A 27,438-nucleotide genomic window follows, 5' to 3' on the forward strand; every position below is an offset into this window, starting at 1 on the left:
AGTCAAGAACAGCTTGCTCAGTTTGAGCAAGCCCAGGCACATTAGCACCCAGGCTGAGAAGCAGGAGATTAATTCACATTGTATGCCTGTATCAAACATCGCAGGTACCCTATGAAGATGCACAACTATTATGTACCCATAATAATTAAAATTTTTTTAAAAAAAGAGGTAAGAAGGAGGGAAAGAATAGAAAAAAGCCCTATGGGTGTTCTGGCTTTTTTTTGTGTTCCAAGGATTAACAGGAGAGACCTCAGGGAACTTGTGTAGGTCTAGCCAGTTTTGGCAGCTCTCCAAGCTCTATAAATAGGGTTTAGGAGGTGTGAGGTTCCTCAGAACTTGCATGGCCCATCACTCTGAAAAGGGATGAAGATGGGAGATGTCAGATGTCCATTGTTGCTCAAACCCAGGTTTTGTGTGTACCTTTCATACAGAGCTCTGAGGGCGGAAGAAATAAGCTTGGCAGTATTCCCTGCCTACCCCCAACAGGCAGTGATCACTGAGGAGTGCTCAGCTTCATCACCCTCCCTCAAGAAGGAAGACACAATGAAAGGCTATTTCTGTAGAGCACTTTATAGACCAAAGCTTAGACAAGAGGTGGAGGTTGGAGATCTGAGAGGCTAAGTCAGGGAAGAGAGTCCAACCCTCCCCTCGCTCCCTCAAGGCAAGCCTCTTTAAACACACCTTGGAGCTCCCAAACACCTTGTTGCCATTGTTGCCTTCTGGGTCCCAGGGTTAGGGGGTACCTTTATCAGAAGGTAATGAAGGAAATTCCCATCACCAGTCCCACCCCTCTAGGCCAGCTCAGTCTGTGGCCTCCGTCTTGGCCCCCCGGGGCACCAGGAAGATGGCACCATCAGCAGCCTGTTGCAGTGTGTATTCTTCAGGGGAGTATTTATTGCCTGATTCATCCCGAAGGTGCTGGAAAATGTCACGGTACAGCTCTGTCAGCTGTTGGCGCATGACTTCCAGGGTCCGGTCTGCCTCCCCGCGGGCCCTGAGAAGCCGCTCTCGTTCACTGCCCAGCCGCTCCAGCTCCTGCTCCAGCTGCACGATGGTCTCCAGCTTTCTCTTGCGACAGTTCTGGGCAGCCACCTTGTTCTTGCCCCGCCGTCGGATGTCCCGGACTAGTGCCAGCTGGCTGTCTGTCAGCGGGTATCTTGCCAACAGCTCGTTAAAGTCATCTACCGGCAAGTTGACAATTTTGTCCGTAGGAAAAGGAATCTTCATGGCCAGGGCCCGACGTTCATCCCGACTCCCTGCCTCCCCCCGTGCAGTGGGCTTAGCCCGCACGGGGCCTGAGGAGGGCTCTAAGGCCAAGGGGGTCTCAGTAGGTGGCAAGGCATAGTTGGGAGGGGCCAAGGAGTTGGGCATAAGTGAGTAGGGGTACTCCACCGGGTACATCTCTACATACTCGCTGCGCCGCCGACCGACCTCTGTCCCCTCCAGCTCAAGAGATTCAGCATCACTGTAGTTGAGGGATAATCCTGAGTCAGATTCTGGGTCTTCTTGGGGCTTGGGTGGTCCCGCTGGCAGCCCAATGTCCAGGAGGGCCAAGGGGTCTGAGAGAGGCTCACTGAGCAGGCCTGAGAGGGTCAGTGGTTTGGAGACTGGTATGGCCATGTTGCCATAGGAGTAGGGGGCGTCTGCAACATGGGATGTGGATGCTGGGAGCTCATAAGGTGGTGGAGGAAGGGGGAAGCCAGCATCTGGGTGGATTGAGCAGGGGCAGTAAGTTGGGGGTGTTGAGGGTCCAAGATATGGGGCTTGGGGCTCAAACGATGGCTCACTTGGAGCATTCAGACCCTGCAAGGAAAGACACAGAGGTTTGGAGACAGGAAGAGAAACCAGCATGCTCTCCAGACCAAGCTGGGTTTTTCTGAAAGACCCCGTGAGATAGTAAAAAGGAAAGAGAAAGGTGCTAAAAATCATTGGAAGCTTCTTGCAAAGTTGTGATGCAGCTGTTCCAAGAAGAAAGTAGCTTAAGCAAGAATGGAAGTCACTGAGGTCAGACTTCAGAAAAAACTACCTAACATTGGAACAATGATGAAATCTCCTCAGGAGAAAGTTCTTACTGGGTTGAAATGGCTCATGTTCCTTTATTTCCTTCAGGAAGACAAGGCGTTGTTATCCAAGATGACCCCTCAGAACACTTTCCTGCTGCGGTTATCTAGGGTCAAAGGGTCAAGTTCAGACCCTGGCCATGCCCTGGGTGCCCAGCAGAGGGAGCTGCTGTGTGGCAGGAGGGCCTAGGGCAGATGCTAAGGGCACCAGGCATGGCATCAGGAGAGGAAGAGGGGGCGGGGCTGGAGGCTAAGAAACACTGTGGGGAGCCTGCACAAGCTCTGCCCTCTCCTCTTCAGTCCTTCTGTCCCTGCCCAGGTGCAGTGAGGAGGAGAGAGCATGCTGGAAACAAGGTCCCCAACCCACATCGGAGAGCCACCCTGTTCCAGCCCAGCTGGGGACAAAGGCATCATTGTTAAGCCAACAGTCACCCCTTTGTACAACTACCAGGAGGAGAGGACCCCCTGGCACAGTCTAACTCCCCTTCCTGAGGCCTCTGAACTACTGCTACCTGGGGGAAAGGGGCCCAGCTGCTAAGGGCAGGGGGAGGAAATGAGGGAAGAAGGGCAGGATTTGAGGGGAGGGAGCTCAGAAGAGAATAAGGTGAGCAATGGAGGGCAGAGCAGGAGGTGGGGTAGAGAGAGATGTAAGCAGATGGCTGCTGAGAAAGCCTACACCCCAATCACATCCTTCCCTCCCCACCACTCCTATCCCTGCTCCTCCACACCCTCTTCTCCTCAGTGTTCCTCAGTGTCTTCCATCCAGATCTCCCCATGCTCCAGGCCTTCCTTTTCCAGTACCTGTAGCATTTCCAGCCCTGAGCCCTGCCTGCCTCAGTCCAGGCCAACTCCCCGCTTCTCCCTTCGTCTCCACTCCCCACTCCCTTCCCGCTCCCTCCTCACCTGCAGCTCAGTGATGGACATGATCTCTTGCCAAGTCAGTTCCATCTCGCCCAGCTCTGGAGTGGGCAGCTGTATCACCCTGTTCCTGCTCTGCTGGGGAGGACACGGGGGCATCCTACTGGACCAGGGTCTGGTCCAGGTTCCCCCAAAGCCCAAATGGCTCCAGAAACCTGTGTTAAAGGAAGAAGGTTGTTAGAGCTGCACCTGCTAGGATCAGCAAGTTTACCCCAGAGAGGAGCTCCTTCCAGCTTCACCTGAGGGAAGGAGAGACCCCATCCCCCTCACTCATGCTGGTCTCATCAACCAACCCCTTAAGCTGGAAAGTCTTTTCCTGTGGTGTGATCTCTACCTCACCTATTATGGCCGTAGTCAGGTCCTTTGGGAGCACATAGGTCTTTACCTTTTTTCAGACAAGATGCCTTCTCTTTTCCCTACTTCTTACTCTCCAAAATGATTTTCCTGGACAGGGACAGAGTTAGATCTTCTGGGTTTTTTGTTTTGGTTTGTTTTCTGTTTTCTGTGGCAACATCAGAAGTCATCCCTGCTTTCCTCCTCTGTCCTCAGTTTTAGGGTCTCTGCCTTTTCTTCCCAAGATGAGAGAACGTGCTTGGGGATCCCCAAGACGTGTTGTGCAAAGAGCCAGGCAGACGGCCCCTCCCCTTCTCCATGATATGGCCCAGGCCTGGTGGCTGATAGCAGCCCTGCCCTCTCCTCCTATCCTGGCCCTGGGCTCCCCTGCCTGGGCCAGATAAGGGGTTTTATCAGCTGCAGGCAGAGTAGGAATGGACTCTGGAGACACTGGACCTCTTCCCTGTGTCTTCACAGGGTCATTTTGGCCATACCCTAACCCATATAACCGAGGTCTTTCCTCTTCTGAGGCAATATAACAATGATAACAAAGACTTACTAGGCACTTGTCAAGAACTGTACTGGCATTTTACAAGCATTAGTTTATGAGATTAGTTTCCAAAAAGATCCTATAAGGCATATTCAGAAACTGAGACTCAAGCAGATAAATAGCAGGATTAGGTCTGCAATCTGACTCTCCTTGCCTGCAATGCCTTCAGGCACCTTCCACCCCACCCCTGTGTCTCCATACTCCAGTCCTCTATTGGCAGCCTACATCAGTCAGTTCTTTCTGTAGAGTCTGTCTCTTTTTATTTATTTATATATTTATTTTGAGACAGGGTCTCACTCTATTTCTTGGGCTAGAGTTCAGTGGCATCATCATAGCTCACAGCAACCTCAAACTCCTGGGCTCAAGCCATCTCCTGCCTCGGCCTCCCGAGTAGCTGGGACTACAGGCCATGCACCACCATAATTAGGCGCACCAGCTAATTTTTTCTATTTTTGGTAGAAACAGGGTCTCGCTTTTGCTCAGGCTTATAGAGTCTGTCTCTTTTCTCTTCTGGGCAATATCTCTTTAAAGCCTTTAAATGCGCACTCACCTCCAACCCCTCTTCTTTTGACCTGGACTCTAGCTGCAGCTCTGCCACAAAGCAGCAGAGTGGCGTTGGGCAAGCCATCTCACTTCTCCAGACCTCTGTTTCCTCATTTGTAAAACTAGGGAGTTGGACAAGTTGAACTCAGAGGTCCCTTTCTGCTTGGACAGCTTAGCGTTCTCAGCAAACCCTCAATCCTACCTTTATCTTCTCCTCTCTGTCAGTCCCTCTCCTCATGCTGCCTCCCTATTCTCCGACACCCATCTCTCCCTGCATCTGTTTTTCCTGCCTTCCATAAGAGACCCCAGGTAGATTTGGCAGGGGCCTCCTGATCTCTTAGAGCTAGACATTGCACGCGTGCACACACAAACACACAAATGCACACATGCACGCACACACATGCACTGTCATATAAGGAAAGGAAAGCAGGCTAGAGGTGAAGGAAACTTATAGAAGGACAGAGGATAGGACTGGATGACCTCAAATTGCATGACCTTAGACCACCCACCACAAGGATGGCCCACCACAGATATTTAATATGGAATCCCCTCTTTGGCTTACCACAAAATTAGTGGACACTACAAATTATCCTTTTGAAAGAGGATTTCCCCTAGTTCCTGCCTCCACTCCCTTGTTGTATTGCCATCCTCAGAGCTGGGAGTTGGTGTAGGCACAAGCTTTTGGCCAGTGGGCAGAGTGGGTGGGGTGTTTATGTCTGTCCAGGATGCCATTTCAACACCGGAACCCCACCCTCCCCTACCCAGGTTCTGACGGAAATTGCCCAAAGGCAAAGTGAATGGAGAAGGGGTTTAGGGGCAGGGACAAGACTCTTGCCTCATAGTTCTTCACCCACCCCACCCCCATTTGTCTCTCCTTTATTTTTCTGGATTTAACTTTAAGGTGTAGCACAAAGATCCTACCCTAGGAGGTAGGAGAAGGGATTCTCTGGCCTTCAAGATGCATGACCTTGGGCAAACTGGTTCACATTCAGTCTGTTCCATTAAATGGAGATAGGACTAGAGGCCCTCCTTGCTGTGAGAGGCAGTAGACTGCATCTAGCTCAGGAAGTCACCACATTCACCTGGGCTATGTATAAAAACATAGATTCTTAAAATCCACCCCAGACCTACTGAATTGAACTCATAGATGCAGGCACCCAGGAATCAGCATTTTAACAAGTGCCCCAGTGATTCTGATACAATAGACCAACCTTCCCTTGAGAAACGCTAAACTAGTCCAACCGTATGGATTTACAGGAAAGAACACAAAGCCAGAAAGGAGACCAGAAAATGATCTCTAGGCTGCTTCTAACTTCAATCCCTTGACCCAAGCAAGGTTGGGATCCAGGTGGCCCCTGTCTCTGAGCCTATATATCAGCCCCTTCTCATGAAAACCTGGAGCTCAGTCTCCCTCTCCTCCTGAGACAAGAAAATGAGAACACAGGAGAGCAAGGGGGAAGCAGGAGGTTCGGGGACAGGGAGTTGAGGAGAATCTCTGGATTAGCTCCAGCCAGCTCTCTGGTGTAGTAGCAAGTTTGCACCAGGATACAGGACGAGCAGGATGTTTTCCCCTACACACTCAAAGGTGGGTCGTGGTCTATACACCAGGCATAGGTCCCTCTGGGTCTTAGGAGGTATTTCAGGGGACAGGGGAACTGGCAGGCAGAGGTATAGCTCAGGGAGGGAGGTAGTCAGATCCAATTCTGCACCATAGAGTGCAGAAACTGGGGAGATACTGGGGAAGTGGGCTTCCCTGCGTCCCTTTTTTTTTTTTTTTTTACAGTAATAAGCAGCTCCCACTTTACACTTTAGTCTGCATATTAAGGTCACACAACATCTTATTCCCATTGGGTTGGCTGTTCCTTCTTTTATTCCCCAACGTTGTGGATCAGGTAAAACTGGAGCCATCTGCAGGGACTAAAATCCATCTTCCTTACTCTTATCCTGATGGTCCTACCTGCCCAGAAAGATTTTATCATAACCTCCAATACTCACAGAATGATATGGAGCTTTATGATTAGGGATATGGGGCGAGGAACATTTGGAGAGCAATGCTGGGAAGAGGAAGGCATTTGGGCTCCACTGCTGCTCCAGGGCTCTCAACTTCCTTGACAAGAGGGAATGATGAGAGGGGTCCCTCTTCCAAGGCTTGACTATTCCACCTCTCCAAGTGTCAGTACAGGCAGTAAAAGGAGGGGGGGAGGTCAGTAAAATGTGAGATGTGGGTTGGCAAGTAAGCAACCTATTTAGAAATATTAGGGAGAACCCCCAAAGAGGGAGAGGCACACAGAGGTGAGACAGAGAAACAAGCAGAATGAAGGAAACGGAAGAGAGTGGATCAGAGTGAGCTCAGTCCCCTGGGGGCATGCCTGACTCAAACCTGTGTGTGAGAACAAGGGAGAGAGGGACAAGTTTCTGCTGTCCTGTCACTCCATCCCTGGACCCCAAACTCCAGTCCTCTGGGACCAATGACTAGAGAATCCCAACCCTAGCAGATCTGATACCTACTCTCTTCTCTTCCCCTGCTTCCCAACGCCCTACTTCCCAATCAGCCAAGGGTTCCAGTCAGAAGGAACTCCGCTGGGGTTGGGATGCCTTCCTCTCCCTTCCAGGTCCAGAGGACCTCTACTGCTCCTGGGCCCCCCAAAAAGACAAGGAGCAGTGGGGGGCAACACCCAGTACTCACCACCCCAACCCATCTTGCTGCAACAATTCTCAGAGGTCCGTATATCCAGTGTCTTCAATTCCTTAGCTTCCCCCAAACCTTCCCAGCTGGCTGGACAGGGCAGCGGAGTGGACGGGTAGGGGAAAGGGTGATACCACGTAGCTGGGAGTCTACTGTCTGCCTCTCCCAGAGCAGCCCACCAGTTGAAGGGTTCCCAGCCCCTTGCGGTGCCTCAGGAGACCACCTTCTAGTCCCCAACCACAGTCTCCCATCCCAAAGATCCCAGAGCACTCAAGAAGCCATCTAGCTCTTTTCATAGAGGAGTTCCCAAGGATGTCAGATTCCCAAACCAGGGGCAGTCCGGGAAGGTCTGAGATCGCCTAAAAACATCCTGAATGTTAGTTATGTCCCCATCTACCTTCTCCCTTCCCTGCCTGCCCCTCAGATCCCACTGGAATCCACCCGCCCACCCCGCCTTTCAGGCACCTGTGGCAGAGTCCCAGCAAGGTGAGATGAGGCTCCGGGTGTTGTCTCTGGGGAGGGTGGGCCTGAGCTGACACCTCCTGGGCGAGGATCCCCGCTACCTCTGAGAATCCGCGAGGGCCGCGCCCCGCCCCCGGGCCATTGCTGAGTTCTGAGTGCGGAGGCTGGGGCTGGGCTGGGGCAGGGAGCCCCGAAGCAGGCGCACCAGCCTACTCTCTGACGCCCTCGGCCTGAGTTCTCAGTCCTTCCTCCAACCCTCCCCTTTCCCCGAGGCTCTCCTCTCCTCCTGCCCCTTCTGGCCAAGAGAGGAAACTTGAGCCTGGTGTGGTTTCTGCCCATACCCCGCCCCCACTTGCTCCCTGCCAGCGGGGGCACACATGTCTCCAAGCCTCTCCAGCCCTCCTTCCAGCCCAGGAGTCCAGCCAGGTCTGCGTTTCGTCCATGCCTGTGATGAATTCCAACCTGATGGTCCACTCAAAAATGACCTCTACACTTTATGTAGGTTGTAGCCTCCTTCTTCTTTCCCCGTGGGTCTCCTAGGGACAGGGAAACTGAGTCGTAGCAAAGTGGAAGGCAGCTGAAGGTAAGGACCAGGTGTCTAGCCTCCCAGCTGTTTAGGCAGGTGAGCATTTACGGCACAGCCTTCATTTAAGGAAAACCTGGGCTCTGGGAACAGGGTAGGGGAGCTATTTTGAGGAGGAGGGGCAGCTGGCTGCTTTGATGTGTCCTTTCACCTGTAGCCTTCTCCCCTCCCCCTTCAGCCTCAGATGTCCTAGGACAAAGGCCCCTTTCTTGGCCAGGTTTTTTGTCAGTGTGTGAGGGGAGTTAGGTGGGGGGCTGCCCAGCAGGGAGATTATTCACCTCCTTTAAAGGAGACCCTGGGTGCCCTCTGTCCTCCTTTCTCCCAGGCAAGGCACCCCAGCCGCATGGCAGCCACATACCTAGGATAGGCCAGGACATGTGTGTGGGATATCAGGTACCCTCAGAAGTCACTCATTCATCCTTTTGCTTCAGTGGGTGGGGTGGCTCACACCTGTAATCCCAGCAACTGGGAGGCTGAGGTGGGAGGATCACTAGAGGCCAGGAGTTTGAGACCAGTCTGGGCAACATAGTGAGACCCTCATCTATAAAAAAAAAAAAAAATAGCAAAAAACCCAAAAAACAAAAAACTAGCCAGCCATGGTGGTGTGTGCCTAGCTACTAGGGAGGGCTGAGGCAGGAGGATTGCTTAAGTCCCTACACTCACTCCAGCCTGGGTGATAGAGCGAGACCCTGTCTCTAAAAAAATAAAAATAAAAATAAATGAGAGAGAGAGAGATCTTTCTTCCTTCTAGCTTTTAGTGGCTTTCAGCTCTAAGGAAAGTCCTTCATAAGTCTAGCTTAAATCCTTATAGCAGCAGCTTACATTTTTTTCTCTATTTCTTTCTTCTTATGGTGTTCAAGTTAAATTAGAAACATTTGATCACTGGGGAAGCAGACAAGTGCCACCCCAAGGGAGGGCTGGCATTCAGCCAGCATGATCTAATAGGATTGTGCTCACTGTTAAAATAGTGGAAAATGTTCTGTCCTAGTTGATAAGAGCAGCTTCTGTGAGCCCTCCAAGTGTCCCCCACTACTGCACCACTACCTGGGCCACCCAGTTCTCCCCTGAGATCCCCCACCGCCCAGCAACACAACCATGCAAGTGAAGAGGCAATCCTGATAACACAAGGAGCCTGCTATGCCACCTGCATGTGCCGGAACTGATTAATGCCTATTCCAAACCCATGGTTGCACGCTTTGAATTCCATCCCTATCCTAGTAGGTCATGGCTGTGCAAGCCTGATCTACATAGGACAGGAGGCAATCCAATGACTTCATCGCATGTTACATGTGAGTTCAGAATCTTTTGATGACCTGGGCATGAATCTGGGTCACATACGTACGTGGGCTTTCAGCTATAGCTCTCTCACTTGCATACTTATTTGGGCCCCCCAGAGGGGATGAGCAGTGATGATAGTCACACTTGTGGCTGATTATATAATGATATCAGGTTACAGATAGGCAACAAACATTTATTGAATAAGAATTTCCGGTTCAGGACACTGTGGTGTTATAGCTGCATCTATGGATAACGCAAGCCTAATCATTCATCGAGTGTCTACTGTGTTTTACACTCCAGGAACACAAAGATGAGTAAGACAGTCTGTGTCCTCACTTACATTCTGGTCGGAGAATTACATCAATAAAGGTATAAAGTGGTATAGAACACAAGAGGAAATAAGTTCTGCCTGGTGAAATTCAAGGGAAGCTTCTTAGAGGAGGTGACAATTAAGCTGGACTGTGGAGAATGACTAGGGACTCCCCAGGCAGAGAAGGGGAAAAGAGCATTCCAGGCAAAGATGTGGCCGCACAGAGGCAGAAAACACAGAGTGATACTTTGGGTTTGCTAGGGTGGGGTATGGGGTGGAAAGCAGTAGAAGATAAGCCTGGAAAATTTGACTGGGGCTAGATTATAAAGTGTCTTGAAAGTGAAGCTAGTGAGAGTATATTTTATTCTGTAAGCAAGAGGGAGTCAAAGAATTGTTTGAAGTCATTTACTACTTTTTGCAGGGACGGACATGGTCACGTAGGGTGAGCTAAGTGAAGAGACAGCCTTCATTTAGGTGACTGGCTAGGGCAGAGGTGTCTCTCCCACCCTCACCCCCACTCCTCTCCTATAGGAAGAGGACTTTACTGTGGTTCCCAGGCTGTGTCCTGCCTCCACAGCACCCTTTAAAGCCCTCAGGGGAAGGCTGTAAGGGGATGGTTAGCTCCTTCCTCTCTTATTCCTGAAGCCCAGAGTCAACACCCTTCTACTTTAAGTCTCCTTTGCTTGATTTATGAATTGCAGGGCATTGGGAGCCGAGTGCCAGCCTGAATGGGTTGGATAGTGCCTATGGCTTGGCAGGGCAGGGATGCCTAAAATTTTCCTCTCCCCAAGATTCTCCCACTTTAACAAAGGTAGCGGAGACAGAATACAGAGAAAAATGTGGCCACATATCTTTACTATTTTATCATTCTTCACCTATTCTGCTCACCCCCACCCCCAAAAGGTGGACTTGTTGTCACACCTGGTCAACCCATCCCCACCCTCACTCTCATAACGTGTGGTGTGTGTACACCATCACCACCAGCAGGTCAAGCCACAAGCAATGTTGCCAAACACCCCACTGGGTTATGCAACCAGCTTCCCGAGAAGGGCGGGGTGGGTAGAGGTGGAACCAGGGGAGGGCCATGGGTCCCAGAGGGAGCTGACTGCCTTGCCTGCTTGACTGCCGGTCTGACCGCAGTGGCCTCAGAGGGTGGGGGAGGGCTGGCCCTTTATCAGTGCCCTGCAGGGTTGCACCCGCCACCCCCTGGCTTCCTCTCTCAACAGACGGAAAGGGGAGGCAGCCACAGGGGGCAAGGGGAGGGCTGGGCGTTATCCTAGGCAGCAGAGCCAGGCGGTTACCCCGGATGGTGGGGGGAGGTGGTGGAGGGGTCTGGGACCAGGGAATAGGGAGGCCCCTGTTACTAAAGTAAGGGGGGTGGTATAAACTGAAGCCCAGGTGGTGGACCAGATCTCCTGAGCTATCCATTCATTTTTCCTTATGTTCCAGTTTGGAATAGGATTTAAAAAAAAAAAAAGTCTTTGAGGAGGTTCCTTTCCTTAGGTAAGAATTTTTAGAGGGTTGACTCAGGAGTTGGAGGGATACTGAACCCCACTGTCAGGCCAAAAGAGCTTGAGGCTTTCAAGGGAATGGGTAGGACTGACGTTCTCAGACCCTGGCATCTAAGAGTTATATCCTGCTAGCAAAGTCCAGCACTGACAACAAAATGGATGAAGGCTGATAGATGAGTCTAGAATAGCCCAGAAGAAATAACCCCTGGGGCTTAATTCTAAATCAGAAAGAAAAGTAGGTTTCATGGTACCAGATCTTGAATCTTAAGACTTGGGCTTAGAGCCGGGTATTATAGTGTATGCCTGTAGTCCCAGCTACTTGGGAGGCTGAGGTGGGAGGATCACTTGAGCCCGGGAGTTTGAGGCCAGCCTGGGCAACATAGTGAGACCCCATCTCTAAAAAAGAAAAAACAAAAATTTAGGCTTGGGCTTGGGTCATGGCATTTACTGGTTATGTGGCCTTGGGCTACCCAATCTTTCTGAGCCTTATTTCCTCATCTGAATAATGGAGATGATGATGATAATACCCACTTAGTGGAATTGTTGGGAAGGTAAAATGGGATCAATACAAAAGTGAGGCTGTTACTATTAGGAGATGAAAGCTTAGATACCTGCAGGCCAGAGTGTCAGGGGCTTGAGGAACTGAGAATACCCTGTCTGGAGGCCAGGCTCTGGTAGAGAGATGCTTGGGACAGAACTGGAGCCAGTAAGACAGGCTGATTTTGGGAGAGAGCCAAGGCTAGGATGTACTGGTGTTGGTGGGGGGTGGTGGGGGCCGGACTTCCAGGAACTAGCCCTCGGGCCATGGCTCTCCATCCCAGCACTACTGGGCAGGGCTAGTTCTAGCCACACAATGGGCACAGTGCCAGGCTTATGGCTTCATTCACCTTCCAGGAACCCCAGAACCTTCACCCCACCCCACACTATTGCTGTCCTCTGCAGTGGGCGGAGCTGCCTAGGAAGTCCCACTCTCTGCTCTTTGAGGATGGAAGGCCAGATGCCTGGCTATTTACTTACCCCTTTCACAGGCATCCTTTTTGTTCCAGCCTCCCATCTTTGTTCCTGCTGCTCCCCTCGACCTGGAATGTCCTCCTTGACCTTTTCTACTAACCTGAGGCAGTATGGAGTAGAAGAGAGATCTGGGTTTGAGTCTCAGCTCAGCAATTAGCAGTGTGGATTTGGGCAAATCTTTGAACCTCAGTTTCCCTTTGGTAACTGGGGAGAACAGAGCTTCCATCACAGGTTGTGCGAAGGATCAGATGAGGCAATGTACATACAGTGCACATACAGAAAGTACATCAATGTTGCTTCCCTTCCTCTGATCTACTCTCCGAGGCCCAGTTCAGTTCAAGCTCTAGTTCTTCAACACTTTTTCTGGCTATTTTAGTGCATATACATATTCCTCTTTTCTAATTCCTTTTGCAATGATATGTACCGGTGAATTAAAAACCTCATTTAAATATTTTATTTTCCATTTGAACCATATAATTTCATGTTTTATTATATCATCCTATAATAGTAATGATATAAACTGTATTGTACCAAAACTTGTCTCAGGCACCATAGTATCACGGTTAACAGCATGAATTTCAGAGTCAGAAATGCCTACACTCAAACCTTGGCTCTGACATTTACTTTGAGATCTCAGGCAAATTTTTTGTTCAGAGGTGGGATCTCACTATGTTGCCCAGGCTGGTCTCAAACTCCTGGGCTCAAATGATCCTCCCACCTCAGCTTCCTGAGTAGCTGGGATTATAGGCTTGTGCCACCTGACCTGGATTTCAGACAAATTCTTAATATCTCATAGCCTAATTGTACCCATGTGTAATTTGGGGATAATAACAATACTTATTTTACATGTCATTGTGAGAAATAAATGAGTTAAAAAATGCATATGTATGTTTACTTCAGTGATTTTGTGCCTGGGATATAGGAAGTACTATTCAATGGTACATATATGATACACATAACAGTTATTAAATTATTAAATAAATATTAAATATATTAAATCATCATTAAATTAAATTATTATTAACTAAAAGATAAACTTCTTATTGAGAGGGATTCTATTTTATGTTTTGTCTTTTTTATATTTACACCTCAAGGTATCTAGTTCCGAGTATAATATATAGTTATTTATTCAACAAATATTTACAACGTATGTACTAAATTGCTAAATTCAGAGGATACCGGCATAATTAAGGTGTGATCCTTGCTTTGGGCAATTATAGTATAATGACACAGACACATGAATAAACAAATAAAAGGATGTGGCTAATGTGCATAAATTAAGTTCTTTGAGAACAAAGACAAAGGAGCAGCTGGCTACTTGGGAGGCTGGGATAGGAGTATCACTTGAGCCCAGAAGTTCAGGAGTTCAAGTCTAGCCTGGGCAATATATTGAGACCCCATCTCTGAAAAAAAAAAAAAAAAAAAAAGAGCAACTAACTTGGAGGGATGGCCTAATGGAGGTAGTCTTTAAACTCGTCCTTTTTTTTTTTTTCTTTTTCATTTAACTGAAGTCTAGGACACACTTCCAAATTGCCTTGGAGAGTGCTTCTTAAACTAGTCTTGAAGAATGAATTCTATAGGGAGAAAAATGGGGACAACATTAAAGGCAGAAGAAACAATATATGTAAATGTACAATTTTCGGGGGAAAGTCTATAAAGGTTTGCTCAATTACAGTGCATGAGAGCCCCAGGATCATAAAAGGAGGTTTGGGTGAAGTTTCTCAGTTTCCTGAGGTGGCAGGATAGGTCATGGTGACGAGTGCTTAGGGCTCACTACCTGACAGGAGTCTACTTGCCTGCCTAAGTTCTCAGATAGCCCTCTTCCTCCAAGTACCCTGGTACAGGTTGGGCTGACTTACACTGGTAAACTCAGAGGGATTTACTGAGGTATTTCCAGTCTTGCAAGTGAGGATCTTGGTCAAAACTAACAAGGAGAGGGATTCCTGGGGTCTCTTTACTGTAGTGAGCCAAGGCCCCTCTGATTCCCCAAGTCTCACATACAGCATATTGAAACACAGGAGGAGAGATCCTCTAATTTGTCCCAGTACCTCTGGGACCCTTCCCAAATTCTCTTGTATTTAAAGCTCTTTCCAAGGAGGCTGTCTCCATACCAGGGTCTCACACTCTCCCTGTTGGCCGTTCTTTTGTCTGTGTCCTTTGTGGTTGTAGCTAAAACCATGCTCATAACTTGGTTGCTACCGCCTCTGGCCATGTTTTCCCCAGAGAGATCTCTTGCCAGAAAATGAGACACCCACGAGGAGGAAGGTGTAGGGCTCCTAGCCTCATCTCCCGACAATGATCAACTTTCTTTTTCCAGAATGAAGACACAGAGACCCATACTGAGGATTGGTGGACCATCAGCTTAGTCACCCCTAGGCAGGTCACAAAAAGTAAACTTTATTGCTCTTTTCTTTCTGATAGAAGGAGAGATAGAAAGAAGAAATAAGGAAAAACCAAAGATTGGAAAAGGAGAGGAAAACTGGAGCAATTCAATTCAGAGAAAATCCTTTGAAATGTTCAAGTATCTCACCTTCTGCTTAGCATCTTCTGTCTCTCCTTCTCATATCCTATTACCCCTCTTCCTACCCTAACATCCCTCTTGTCACCCTAATACCTGTCTTCCCACAAAGACCTGTAAACCATTGGTACTATCTTTTTTTTTAATTTTAATTTTTATTTTTTGAGACAGAATCTCCCTCTGTTACACAGCCTAGACTGCAGTGGCATCATCATAGCTCATTGCAATCTTCAGCTCCTGGGCTCAAGTGATCCCTAGCTAGGACTACAGGTGTGCACCATTATGCCCAGCTAATGTTTTTTTTTTTTGAGATAGAGTCTTGCTCTGTTGCCCAGGCTAGAGTGCTGTGGCATCAGCCTAGCTCACAGCAACCTCAAACTCCTGGGCTCAAGCCATTCTCCTGCCTTAGCCTCCCAAGTAGCTGGGACTACAGGCGTGTGTGAACAGGCCTGGTTAATTTTTTTCTATTTTTATTAGAAATGGAGTCTCACTTTTGCTGAAGCTAGTCTTGAACTTCTGAGCTCAAGTGATCCTCCTTGCTTGGCCTCCCTGAGTGCTGGGATTACAGGTGTAAGCCATCGCCTGTAAAAAATTTAATTTTTAAATTTTTTTTGTAGAGACGAGGTCTCACTATGTTGCTCAGGCTGGTCTCAAACTCCTGTCCTCAAGCCATCTACCCACCTCAGCCTCCCAAAGTGCTGGGATTATAGGCATGAGCCACCATGCCTGCCCTATCTTTTTATTTTATTTTTTAAATAATTCATCAACTCCCCTTCATATCCAGAACTATAAACTTGCAGATATTATTGACTTCTTGCCCCCTTCCCCTCCATCAAACTTCCCTGGAAAGAAAAATACAATTCTAGTTAAATCCAACAATTAGCTTCTCCACATCTATACCTGGGCAGACCTAAATACTGATGGAGAAAATCTCAGAATCTTGCTGATTAGTATCACTTTAAATTTGTGCCCTCAAAACTCAACACTCCCAAATAATTCTATGTTTCCCTGGTAAATTCTATTTTCTACTCTGTGCAATGACTGTTTCACACCTTCTCTCTTCTAAAATCTCCAATACTACCTTTGCTCTCAGCAGATGACCTTGCTTCATGTTTCATTAATAAAATAGATGCAATTAGATGAGACTGCTTTATTTTTCCAATACCAAAACCACCAGTTTACTTAAATCTATTCTCACATGCTTGGCCTTCTACATAATTAAGATGACAAAAGTATCCCTCTTTCTAACGAAGGCCTCCGTCACAGCTCTGTGAAGGGAAGAAAAAACTAGATTTCTCTGAAGGCACAGCTAACATTCAATTCTGCCCCACAGCCATGTTGCTGTCTATCCAGCTGACTATGTGTGATGCAGTCCCGAGGAAGGCTGATAAAGTATTTCAGAGGTAGGGGTGGATCTCAAGGTAGCAGTGTAAAGAGTTCATCCAGGAAGCACTCCCAACCCATTCCCTTGGATGAAAGCAGCAGCTATATAACTCCAGGAATCTTCCTCTGTATGGTCGTAAGTTTTATCATAGTTGTGTGTTGGGGAGACACCTCCTATACCTCAGAGATAAAGCCAGACAGACTGTTGATAGGTCAGAAAAACGCCACTCTTCCACTGTCTCCCCAAGACCTGCTTCATTACCAGGGAATGCCCCACTGAGAACCAAAGACTCAGGGTGTCCTCCCCAGTCATCTTGTGGAGGAACTTGCCCACATCTTCAGGTCAATAGCTGTTGCTGCCCACTCCACTGTGATGACCACTGTTTGTGCTGCTTCCCATTCTGCAGTGGCTGGAGTGGAAACAATCTATGATTGCTATAGCCAGAGTCAGAGTAAGGCCTGGGCTGGGAGTTAGTGTCTAGAGCCTAATCTAGGTGAACAGTGTGGCCCTAGACTATTTAAATTGCTTTTCTGAGTCTCTGGTTTCATTCTAGAATGGAAAACAAAACAACAAAAATATTCCTCTCACTGTCTCTCTGAGCACTTGAAATAAGGTTCCTTCTAAAGTGGGTTGATGCTAGAGTGGCAATGATGGAAACATTGCTGATTTTTTTTCTCTAAGAAGATCTAAGCCTTGGCTTGAATGCCCAGAAGTTCAATTGTGGTCAATTAATTCATCTTAGGAGAACTCACTTATGCTGACCAAACTCAGAAGAGCATAATGTATAAGCCACATGGTTGATTTACATATTACTACATAAAACTTACAGTGGCCTAGACAATCCTATTGGCTAATCAAAACTGTTGACTACTTTGGAAGTCAAATATGATAATTAGAAGATTGCTTAGTGAACAAATGGAATTAGTTGGATATTTTAATGACTAATAAAATAGCATCTACCTCCTTTATACAGATATAAGATATTCATTCATATTGGCCAAACAGGTAATCTTCTCCCATAAATGTCACCAGAGAGATACTGACTACTTTTTTGGGGGGGGATTCTTTGTAGACTACCTCCCTACTCCCCCTTCTATGAAGACAAGGTACAATTCAATTGATTGGGTTTCAGCTCTAGCCAAGTTAATATAATTGATTCTGTTTATATTCCCTTCAGCCATTTTATTATAATTGATTGGGTTAGAATTTGATTGTGTTAGGGCTCCAGCCATTTTACTTTAAGTGATTAGGTTGCTAGAACTTTAGATATATTGATAGAATTATGCTTTCCTGAAACTATACCAGATCATGTGCTATTTCTGCGATGGCTGATCTCATCCATCACACTTTGACTTTTCCTAATTTCACTTGTGGTGAACATCTTTTGGGGACATTTTTCTCACTGTTACTGTTTTGTGTTCACTGTAACCTGAAAAACTGCAATGGCTTCCTAGTTGATCTTTCTGCTTTTCATCTCTCTTCCAATCCTTCTTGCACACACAGCTGTGAAATTAATCATCTTAAAATTGCTTCCATACAACCTACAGAACAGGAAAAAATATTTCCAATTCATGTATCTGATAAGGGTCTAAGTATCCAGAATATATAAAGAACACTTACAACTCAACAACAAAAAGACAAACAACCTAACCTAAAAATGGATGAAGGACTTGAATAGACATTTCTCCAAAGAAGATATGCAAATAGACTGTGAGCACATGAAAAGATGCTCAAATCATTAGTCATTAGGGAAATGCAAATTAAAACCACAATGAGACACCACTTCATACCCACTAGGATGGTTGTTAAAAACAATACGGAAACAAAAAAACTCAGAAAATAACAAGTGTTGGCCGGGCATGGTGGCTCACGCCTGTAATCCTAGCACTCTGGGAGGCCAAGGTGGGTGGATCTCTCGAGGTCAGGAGTTCGAGACCAGCCTGAGCAAGAGCGAGACCCCGTCTCTACTAAAAATAGAAAGAAATTATCTGGCCAACTAAAATATATATAGAAAAAATTAGCCGGGCATGGTGGCGCACGCCTGTCGTCCCAGCTACTCGGGAGGCTGAGGCAGTAGGATTGCTTAAGCCCAGGAGTTTGAGGTTGCTGTGAGCTAGGCTGATGCCATGGCACTCACTTTAGCCCGGGCAACAAAGCAAGACTTTGTCTCAAAAAAAAAAAAAAAAAAAAGAAAAAAAGAAAGGAAGAAAATAACAAGTGTTGGTGAGGATGTGGAGAAATCAAACTTCACATGTTGCTGTTAGGAATGTAAAATGGGGTAGTCACTGTGGAAAGTAGTTTGGCGGTTCCTCAAAAAGGTAAAAAATAGAGTCATGTCCCAACAATACCAGTGAAAATTGAAAATATTTGTGACATTAATGTTCATAGCACTGCTATTCACAATAGTCAAAAGGCAGAAACAACCCAAATGGCTGTCTATCAACTAATGAATGAATAAACAAAACAGTATATATCCAGCAGTGGAATATTATTCAGCCATGCAAAGGAATGAAGTACTGATACATGCTGAAAAATGGATGAACCTTGAAAATGTTATGCTAAGTGAAAGAAGCCAGACACAAAATCATACATATTGTATAATTCTATTTATTTGAAATATCCATAGGGACAAAAAGCAGATTGGTGGTTGCCAGAGCTGGGAGGAGGAGGAAATAGGGAGTGACTGCTTTATGGGTACCAGGTTTTCTTTAAGGGTGATGAAAATGTTTTGAAACCAGAGAGAGGTGGTGGTTGCACAACATTGTTAATATACTTAACACCACTGAATTGTACACTTTAAAATCGTTCAGTTTTCACATGCATTTCACCTCAATTTAAAAAATTGTTTCCGGTCAGGCATGGTGGCTCATGCCTGTAATCCTAGCACTTCGGAAGGCTGAGGCAGGATTGCTTTGAGGTCAGTAGTTCGAGACCAGCCTCAGCAAAAGTGAGACCCTGTGAGATATTCAACACTTATTATAAAATAGGCTTTGTGTTAGATGATTTTGCCCAACTGTAGGCTAATTTGAGCGCTGTGAACACGTTTAAGATAGTCTAGGCTAAGCTATGATGTTCAGTAGGTTAGGTGTATTAAATGCACTTTCTTTTTTGTTGTTGTTGAGAGAGTCTCACTCTGTTGCCTGGGCTAAGCTCACAGCAACCTCAAATTCCTGGGCTCAAGCGATCCTACTGCCTCAGCCTCCTGAGTAGCTGGGACTACAGGCATGTGCCACGACGCCCGGCTGGTTTTTCTATTTTTTAGTAGAGACCGGGTCTCCCTCTTGCTTACTCTGGTCTTGAACTCCTGAGCTCAAGCTCAAGCGATTCTCCCACCTCGGCCTCCCAGAGTGCTAGGATTACAGGCGTGAGCCATCGCGCCTGGCAACTCATGAACTTCTTGATGTTTAGTGGCTTCCAGGTTGTTGATCTATGACTTCCATGATGTATTAAAGTAATGCCGTCTTGATAAATAAATTATTGAAATTGCCTTGTCCTCCCTGAAGCACTGCACAGACAATGTGAAATCTTGAAAGAAACACACAGACCAGACCCTTCCTGTGAAGTCGTGTCCTGCTTATTTAAGGAAATTTTTATTCCCAGTTTGTGCCCTAAATAAAATTCTCTGTAGAACATTTAAAAATTGAAAAAGAACAAAGAAACTAGAGAATCAAATTAAATTACTCAATGATCCTGCTCCCTATAAGCAGCACACCATTCTTAACATTTGACATATTTCCTTCTGGTCATTTTTCTATGCATGTTAAAATTTGAGATTATACTATATAGTTATGATTATTTTTAATTTATTATTTTAATTGATAGGTTTAATGGTATATCATCTCATAAATAGTTTTTCTTGGCATAAAAAATTGTTTCCATAATTTCATACCCTTTCTCAGAAGTGTTCAATGGTGTCCACTTATTTATAAGATAATATCAATAGTAGGGCATTTAATATTTCACACATATTTTCACATGTGTTATCTTATTTAATCCTTAATTTATCCCCATTTTGATATCACTTTTTTCTTTATAAGGTTTGTTTTGTTTGTTTGTTTGTTTGTTAGAGATAGCATCTTGATCTGTCACCTGGGCTAGAGGGCAGTGGCCTCATTACAGCTCACTGCAACCTTAAACTCCTGGGTTCACGGGATCCTCCTGCTCAGCTCCCAAGTAGCTGGGACTACAGGCGCGCTGCCACCACACCCAGCTAATTTTTGTATTTTTGTAGAGACTGGGTCTTGCTTTTGCCCAGGCTGGTCTTGAACTCCTGACTTTAAGCAATCCTCCTACCTCAGCCTCCCAAAGCGCTAGGATTGCAGGCGTGAGCCACCGTGTCTGATTTCTTTATAAGGTGTTTGATTTGTTTTGTTTTGTTTTGTTTTGTTTTTAGAGATGTGGTCTCTCTAAGGTGTCCAGACTGGAGTGCAGTGACTTACAGGCACGATGAGAGCACTCTATCTCCTGACCTCAAGCAATCTTCTCTCTTCAGCCTCCCTAGTAGCTGGGACTATAGGCGTGCCACCACATCCAGCTCTTTATAAGTTTTTAAACTGTAAACACATGCTTGTTGTAATAAAGTAATATATAAAGAAAAACTATTTAAGAATCCACTTCTATCTCACCCTCTACGGATAACCTATAGTAATACTTTTATTCCACACTTTCCTTTATATTCTCTTTGCCTAGAATACTCTTCCCCCAAATATCCACATGGTTCATCCCTTATTTCTTTGAGGTCTTTTATCAAATGTCCTCTTATTAATAAGGTCTTTCTTGACCACCTCTTTAACTTCCTCTCTGTCTCTCACTTCTTCCCAATGTGAATGGTAGCTGCCATTCCAATTGTGCAACATAGAGCTGGGTGTGGTGCTGTGCACCTGTAGTCCCAGCTACTGGAGAGGCTGAACCGGGAGGATCCCTTGCACCCTGGAGTTGGAGTCCAGCCTGAGCGACACAGTAAGATCTTATCTCTAAAAAACAAATAAATAAATAAATAAAATTGTGCAACATAGCAGAATTGTCCTCTACCCTCCTTTTCAGTTTTAATTTTCTCTGTAACGCTTATCACCACCTAACCTCCTATATAGTTTACTTATTTCTTTGGTTTATTGTCTGCTCCTGCCCCCCAACTAGAATGCAAGTTACACGAGGACAAGAATACTTGTCTGTTTTGTTCACTGCTTTATCCCCAGTGTCTAAAGTGAGTGCCTGGCACAATGTTGGCATTATTATTATTTTTTTTTTTTTGAGACAGAGTCTTGCTCTATTACCTGGGCTAGAGTACTGTGGCGTCAGCCTAGCTCACAGCAACCTCAAACTCCTGGGCTCAAGTGATCCTATTGCCTCAGTCTCCCGAGTAGCTGGGACTACAGGCGTGCATCACCAAGCCCGGCTAATTTCTTTCTATTTTTAGTCGCCCAGTTAATTTCTTTCTATTTTTAGTAAAGACGGGGTCTTGCTCTTGCTGAGGCTGGTCTCAAACTCCTGAGCTCAAGCGATCCTCCTGCCTCGGCCTCCCAGAGTGCTAGGATTACAGGCCTGAGCCACCATACCTGGCCAAGGTTGGCATTCAATAAATATTTATTGAATGAATGAATAGAATAGAAACATTTACAAACATAGTTATTCATGATTATGGTCTTACATTTTCTTAAATGAAAAAATGGAATCATATCACATAAATTACTCTGCAACTTACTTTTGTCATTTAACATGCCATTGCTATTTCTCCAGGTTAATTACATATAGATCTAACATTCCTTTTTTATTAGTTGCATATTATCCCACAGTCTGGATGTACAATAATTTAATTAACTATTTCCCTGTTGATAGATAATTTAGTTTTTGTCATTGTAAATAATGTTGCAATAAGCATTCTTACATACATATCATTATGTATTGGATTGTGTTTTTATTTCTTTAGGAGAGGATGTACTCATGTTTAATTTTACAGGATATTGCCAGATATCCTGTAATCGTACCACAAAAATTAGTTTCCAAAAGAGTGTAGCAGTTCCAACTTCCATATCATCTGGTCCCTCTATAGCAGCTACCTAGGTTTGCTTTCAAGGTGTTTCATAATCTGGCCACAAACTACCTTTCCAGTTTTATCTCCATTCTCTTCCCTATGTCTTGATTTTAATTCTCTGTCCCATGAAATCAACCCCTCAAAGATTTCTTACACAACCTTTAGGATATTCTGCTAAGTTAAATAAGCTAGATGAAAAAGGAAAAATATCATATGATTTCATTTCATGAGGTATGAAAACAGTCAAATTCATAGAGTCAAAAGTAGAATAATGGTTATTAGCTGCTGGGGGAGCGGAGAATGGGGAGTTATTGTTTAATGGGTACAGAGGTTTAGTTTGGGATGATGAAAAAATTCTGGAGATGGATAGTGGTGATGGTTGCATAACAATGTGAATGTAATTAATGACACTGAACTGCACATTTAAAAATGGTTAAAATGGTAAATTTTATGTTACATATATTTTACCATAATAAAAAAGTTAAAAAAATTTCTCACATATCCTAACTGCCATACTTTTATTCACAGCAAACCCTACCTGTCATTTCTTCAATGCATGAATGAATTAAAGTCTAACTCAACATCCCTTCTCCTCCTTGACCTCACATTCCACCAATCCCCAGGGATTATTCCTTTCTCAGTATATGTCTCTTATATGACATTTAATCCTACATTACCCTTTGACACAGCCCATTCATATTTGCATCTTGCATTCTCACAAACATTTATTCCATTCAGTAAACACTGTTTGAGTGTACTGTTTGAATGCTAGGTGCTAAGGAAATAAAATAAATGGGACAAACACTCCCTGGGACAACACGTCTGGTGAGTTAAACTGATATGTTACAATATGGCTGTGACCAGAGTCGATGAGGGTGGCAAGGAGGAAATGTCCAACTCCACCTGGGGATATCAGGGAAGCCTTCACGAGGAGAAGACTTTGATTTTGTCGTTTACAATATTTTCTGCAGTATAACATAGCTCTCGGCCGGGCGTGGTGGCTCACGCCTGTAATCCTAGCACTCTGGGAGGCTGAGGCGGGAGGATCACTTGAGGTCAGGAGTTCGAGACCAGCCTGAGCAAGAGCGAGACCCCGTCTCTACTAAAAATAGAAAGAAATTATCTGGACAACTAAAAATATATATAGAAATAATTAGCCGGGCACGGTGGCACATGCCTGTAGTCCCAGCTGCTCGAGAGGCTGAGGCAGGAGAATCGCTTGAGCCCAGGAGTTTGAGGTTGCTGTGAGCTAGGCTGACGCCACGGCACTCTAGCTCATGCAATAGAGCGAGACTCTGTCTCAAAACAAAACAAAACAAAACATAGCTCTCACACCTTTTAGAACACCTAGAAAATATGGAATCACTGAAAAAAACCTATGATGTCAAAACAGCCGCTGGTTACATTTTGCTGTATTCCTTTCCAGTCACTTCTCTATATACATTTAATAAATAGTTTGTAATCATAGTTTGTAATTCATACATGGGTATATGATGAGAGAGATAAACATAAGCGTTTTCCATTTGATTGGTTCTTAAATGTTGAGAAACAGTTTTCCTTTTTTTTTTTAATTGGGAGGGGTGGTTGTGAGGAGAGTTGTTCAGTTTCTTTTTTTTGTGTGTGTGTTGTTGAGACGGAGTCTCACTCTGTACCCCTGAGTGCAGTGGCATCATCATAGCTCCCTGCAATCTCAAATTCTTGGGCTCAAGTGATCCTCCTGATTCATCCTCCCGAATAGCTGGGACTGCAGGCATGTGCCACAATGCCCAGCTGTTTTTTTTTTCTTTCCTCCTACTTTTGGTAGACACGGGGCGGGGGGGGGGGGGCCGCGGGGGGGCGGGGGGTGACTCACTCTTGCTCAGAATGGTCTAGAATCCCTGAGCTCAAGCAATCCTCCCACCTTGGCCTCCCAGAATGCTAGGATTACAGGCATGAGCCACCACGGCCAGCCAAGAAACAGTTTTCCAAGAGAAGGGGAGACAGAAGCAAAAGGAGCAGCAGTGATCGATCATATTATTTTATTTTATTTTTTAAAAGCTAGTTAAGTGAAGCAGTGGAAATGAAGAAAGAACAAGGAAATCTGTAACTGGTTGTGATCAATTAGTTGTAAACACCACTGTACTCGGACCAGCCATAGAATTTTATTTTATTTTTTTTGTTTGTTTTTTATTATTTACACCAACCAACTGCACTTGTCCAGCCATAGAATTTTAAAGCTAAGTAGAGCTCTAGAAAGCTCTGGTCTGTACCTCTCGCCTTTCCAGATGTGGCAGCTGTAGTCCATCCAGAGAGGGCAGTCTGGCAAGTCTCCAGAGAGACTTGCCAGAGGTCTCTCACTGATTAAGTCAAAGTCACTACAAAAACTAATGTCTCTAATCCAGTCAGTAGTCTTCCCCCCACAGTACAGTTACCCAATAGGCTGGAGAGCTAAGAATTAGCCATCTTCTAAATCTATGTCTTATTGTTAAAATTTGCCAAAATCCACAGAGAAAGAGGAGAAAACTAACCCCATGAACCAAACATATCACACCTTTTTCCTCCTCATGGTCTTTGTAGAATACCTGGCACTGGTGTAGGGTCCTTCACATAGGACTGGAATGTATGAGAAGCTGTACAGCAAACATGCATGAGTGAGTTGTGGGTAAGAATATGGTTTTAGAATCAGCTCTCCTGTGCTCAAATATATGGCTACCAAAATAGTTCTAAAACCTTAAGGAAATTATTTAACTGCTCTGAGCTTCACGTTTCTCATCTGTAAAATGGGCATAATAGCCATCTACTTCATAAGAGGTTTTAAAAACTGTATTAAATAATGTATTCAAAGATTTAGCTCTGTGCCTGGCACATAATAAGAGGTCAATAAATGTTAGTATTATCATTAAGCTGAAACACCAAGGACAACCCACTAACTGTGATGCCAGGCGCAGTGCTAAATGCTTGAACAACTAACTGTGTTAGAAATGGTGCAGTGGCTCATGCGTATAATCCCAGCACTGTGGGAGGGTAAGGCGGAGAGTCACTTGAGCCCAGGAGTTTGAGACCAACCTGGGCAACACAGTGAGACTTGTCTCTACAAAAGAAAAAGGAAGAAAGAAAGAAGAAAGAAAGAAAGAAAAAACAAACAAGCCCTTACCTCTTCCAGATATGAGGTATATGAAGTATGAGGCTTGTCACCTGGAACCTCACCAGAAAATCACTTTCCTTCATACCATATATTAGCTCTGTAGTTTTTCCTTTCTTTTCTTTCTTTTTTTGAGACAGAGTCTTGCTCTGTCTCCTAGGTTGGAGTGCACAGGCGCAATCATAGCTTACTGCTACCTTGAACTCTTAGGCTCAAGCGATCCTCTTGCCTCAGCCTCCCGAGTAGTTGGGACTTCAGGCACATGCCACCAAGTCTGGCTAATTTTTTCTATTTTTGGTAGAGATGGGGGTCTCGCTCTTGCTCAGGCTGGTCGCCAACTCCTGGCCTCAAGTGATCCTCCCTCCTGGGTCTCCCAAAGTGTTAAAATTACAGGTGTGAGCCACCTTGCCCAGCCTCTTTTTTTTTTTTTTTTTATTAAAAATAATTTTTTTTGAGAGGAGGTCTCACTATGTTGCCCAGGCTGGCATGCAGTGCAGTCGCTATTCACTGGCACCATCATAGCTCACTGCAGCCCCGAACTTCTGGGCTCAAGCGATCCTCCTGCCTCAGCCCCCCAAGTAGCTAAGATACAGGCGAGCTCCACCATGCCCTTGTATTGTTTAATAGGGTTCTCTGACTACTTTGAGATTATTAGAAAAACTCCTGGATGAGTTTGGGCTCTCTCTTGGAGAGCTCCTAAAGACAAAATTGTCACAGGGAGAGGTGTGTGGGGGTAAATCTCCTTAGGATAATTAAGGCAATAGGTGTCCCTGACCTAAGGTGGGTCAAGGACCAAGGAACTGAGGGGTAGGGGAAAGCTAAACTTCATCAAAACCCTTTCCTATTGTGAAATCCCTGCATTCAGTAAACTTCTCTTTTTTTAAAAAAGCTTTTTTTACAGAAAATTCAGAAGAGAAACTTCTCTTCTTATTTTGCAACGGCTTGTCCCTACCGAAAAACCGCAGAACCTATTCCCTATACCCTCCCTTATTCTAATCCTTTTACCTCTTTGCCCCTCCTACTCTCCTCTCTAATCCGCAGAGCTGTAACATCCTATTCCATGTTGAGTCAAAGAAAAGCTGCTGACCAGGCGGCGGTGGCTCATGCCTGCAATCTTAGCACTCTGGAAGGCCGAGCCGGGAGGATCTTTTGAGCTCAGGAGTTCGAGACCAGCCTGAGCAAGAGCGAGACTCCCCCCTCCCCCGCCCCCATCTCTACTAAAAATGGAAAGAAATTAGCTGGACAACTAAAAAAATATATACAGAAAAATGTGGCCGGGCATGGTGGTGCCTGCCTGTAGTCCCAGCTACTTGGGAGGCTGAGGCAGTAGGATCGCTTAAGCCCAGGAGTTTGAGGTTGCTGTGAGCTAGGCTGACGCCACGGCACTCACTCTAGCCTGGGCAACAGAGTGAGACTCTGTCTCAAAAAAAAAAAAAATAATAAAAACAAAAGAAAAGAAAAGCTGCTTTTAGAAGCTCACTGGCTTCTCATCCTTCCCTGGGCCCAGCAAATCCTGGGACTCCACCTTGGGGAGATTGTTATTGTGACAATCAACCCCTGGTGACCTTGGTTTACCTAGTTAACATGTTGGGCATCTCTTGGCTGTACTGTATTGTTGTGCAGACTTTCTGTGAGGATGCTTAAGTGACTTGAGCAAGCCTGAAGGGAGAGATAGGCGTGTTTGCCTCAGCAACTACCGATATCATGGACCTAATGGGGGCGCTGGGACTAGGGATTAGGGTATGATTCGGTCAGGAGGGGCCAGTGTTAAAGGCTAAGGAGACATAGCGCCCCCTAAAGGGAGTGCGGATTAAAGTCGCTAAATCAGGCCTATAATATCACGTGTCCTTGGCCCTACCAATTGAAAATTAACAATCGCTTCCTCTGTTCCCCATGGAAACAACCCCCGCCCCACTGACCCTCCCACCCGAGTCAGTCGTGAGGTTTTGGCGTTTTATTGAGGGTTCAAGCTGACAATCAAGTACCTGAGCCTTCTGGCTGGACACCTTGCTTCCGCTAAAGCAAGCTATTACAATGATTGGTCAACAGAGCAATGGCTGGCTAATCCTTATCCAATGATCCTTATCCTGGGCGGGGACTAATGAGGACGTAGAGCCAATCAGCGGCGGCGTTGTTTTT

The 27,438-nt window shown here is 45.7% G+C and overlaps 1 protein-coding gene across 6 annotated transcripts; it reads right to left on the reverse strand.

Annotated features, from left to right (window-relative positions):
* Window positions 1-554: 554 nt before the first annotated feature.
* Window positions 555-7,761, reverse strand: NFE2 (nuclear factor, erythroid 2). 6 transcript variants are annotated; one of them, XM_069490598.1, is made up of 4 exons: window positions 7,556-7,761; window positions 6,909-7,038; window positions 2,964-3,133; window positions 555-1,803 (listed from the first exon to the last, which is right to left on the reverse strand). In XM_069490598.1, exons 3-4 carry the CDS (start codon window positions 3,075-3,077, stop codon window positions 802-804), a joined length of 1,116 nt encoding a protein of 371 aa, XP_069346699.1. In that variant the 5' UTR covers window positions 3,078-3,133; window positions 6,909-7,038; window positions 7,556-7,761; the 3' UTR covers window positions 555-801. The 6 variants fall into 6 exon arrangements, with proteins under 6 accessions (XP_069346699.1, XP_069346698.1, XP_069346700.1 ...); XM_069490597.1 differs by lacking the exon at window positions 6,909-7,038; XM_069490599.1 differs by lacking the exons at window positions 6,909-7,038; window positions 7,556-7,761 and adding an exon at window positions 4,914-5,103.
* Window positions 7,762-27,438: the final 19,677 nt, after the last annotated feature.

Source organism: Eulemur rufifrons, chromosome 16, assembly GCF_041146395.1.
Source record: "Eulemur rufifrons isolate Redbay chromosome 16, OSU_ERuf_1, whole genome shotgun sequence".
NCBI lineage: Eukaryota > Metazoa > Chordata > Mammalia > Primates > Lemuridae > Eulemur > Eulemur rufifrons.

What these genes read in the sequence shown, in the direction of transcription:
- NFE2 (XM_069490597.1), bottom strand. Translation starts at nt 3,077, where the DNA reads ATGCCCCCGTGTCCTCCCCAGCAGAGCAGGAACAGGGTGATACAGCTG. An exon ending in TGTCCATCACTGAGCTGCAG is followed by an intron (nt 1,804 to 2,963) that starts GTGAGGAGGGAG and finishes CTTTCCTTGCAG; the next exon opens with GGTCTGAATGCTCCAAGTGA.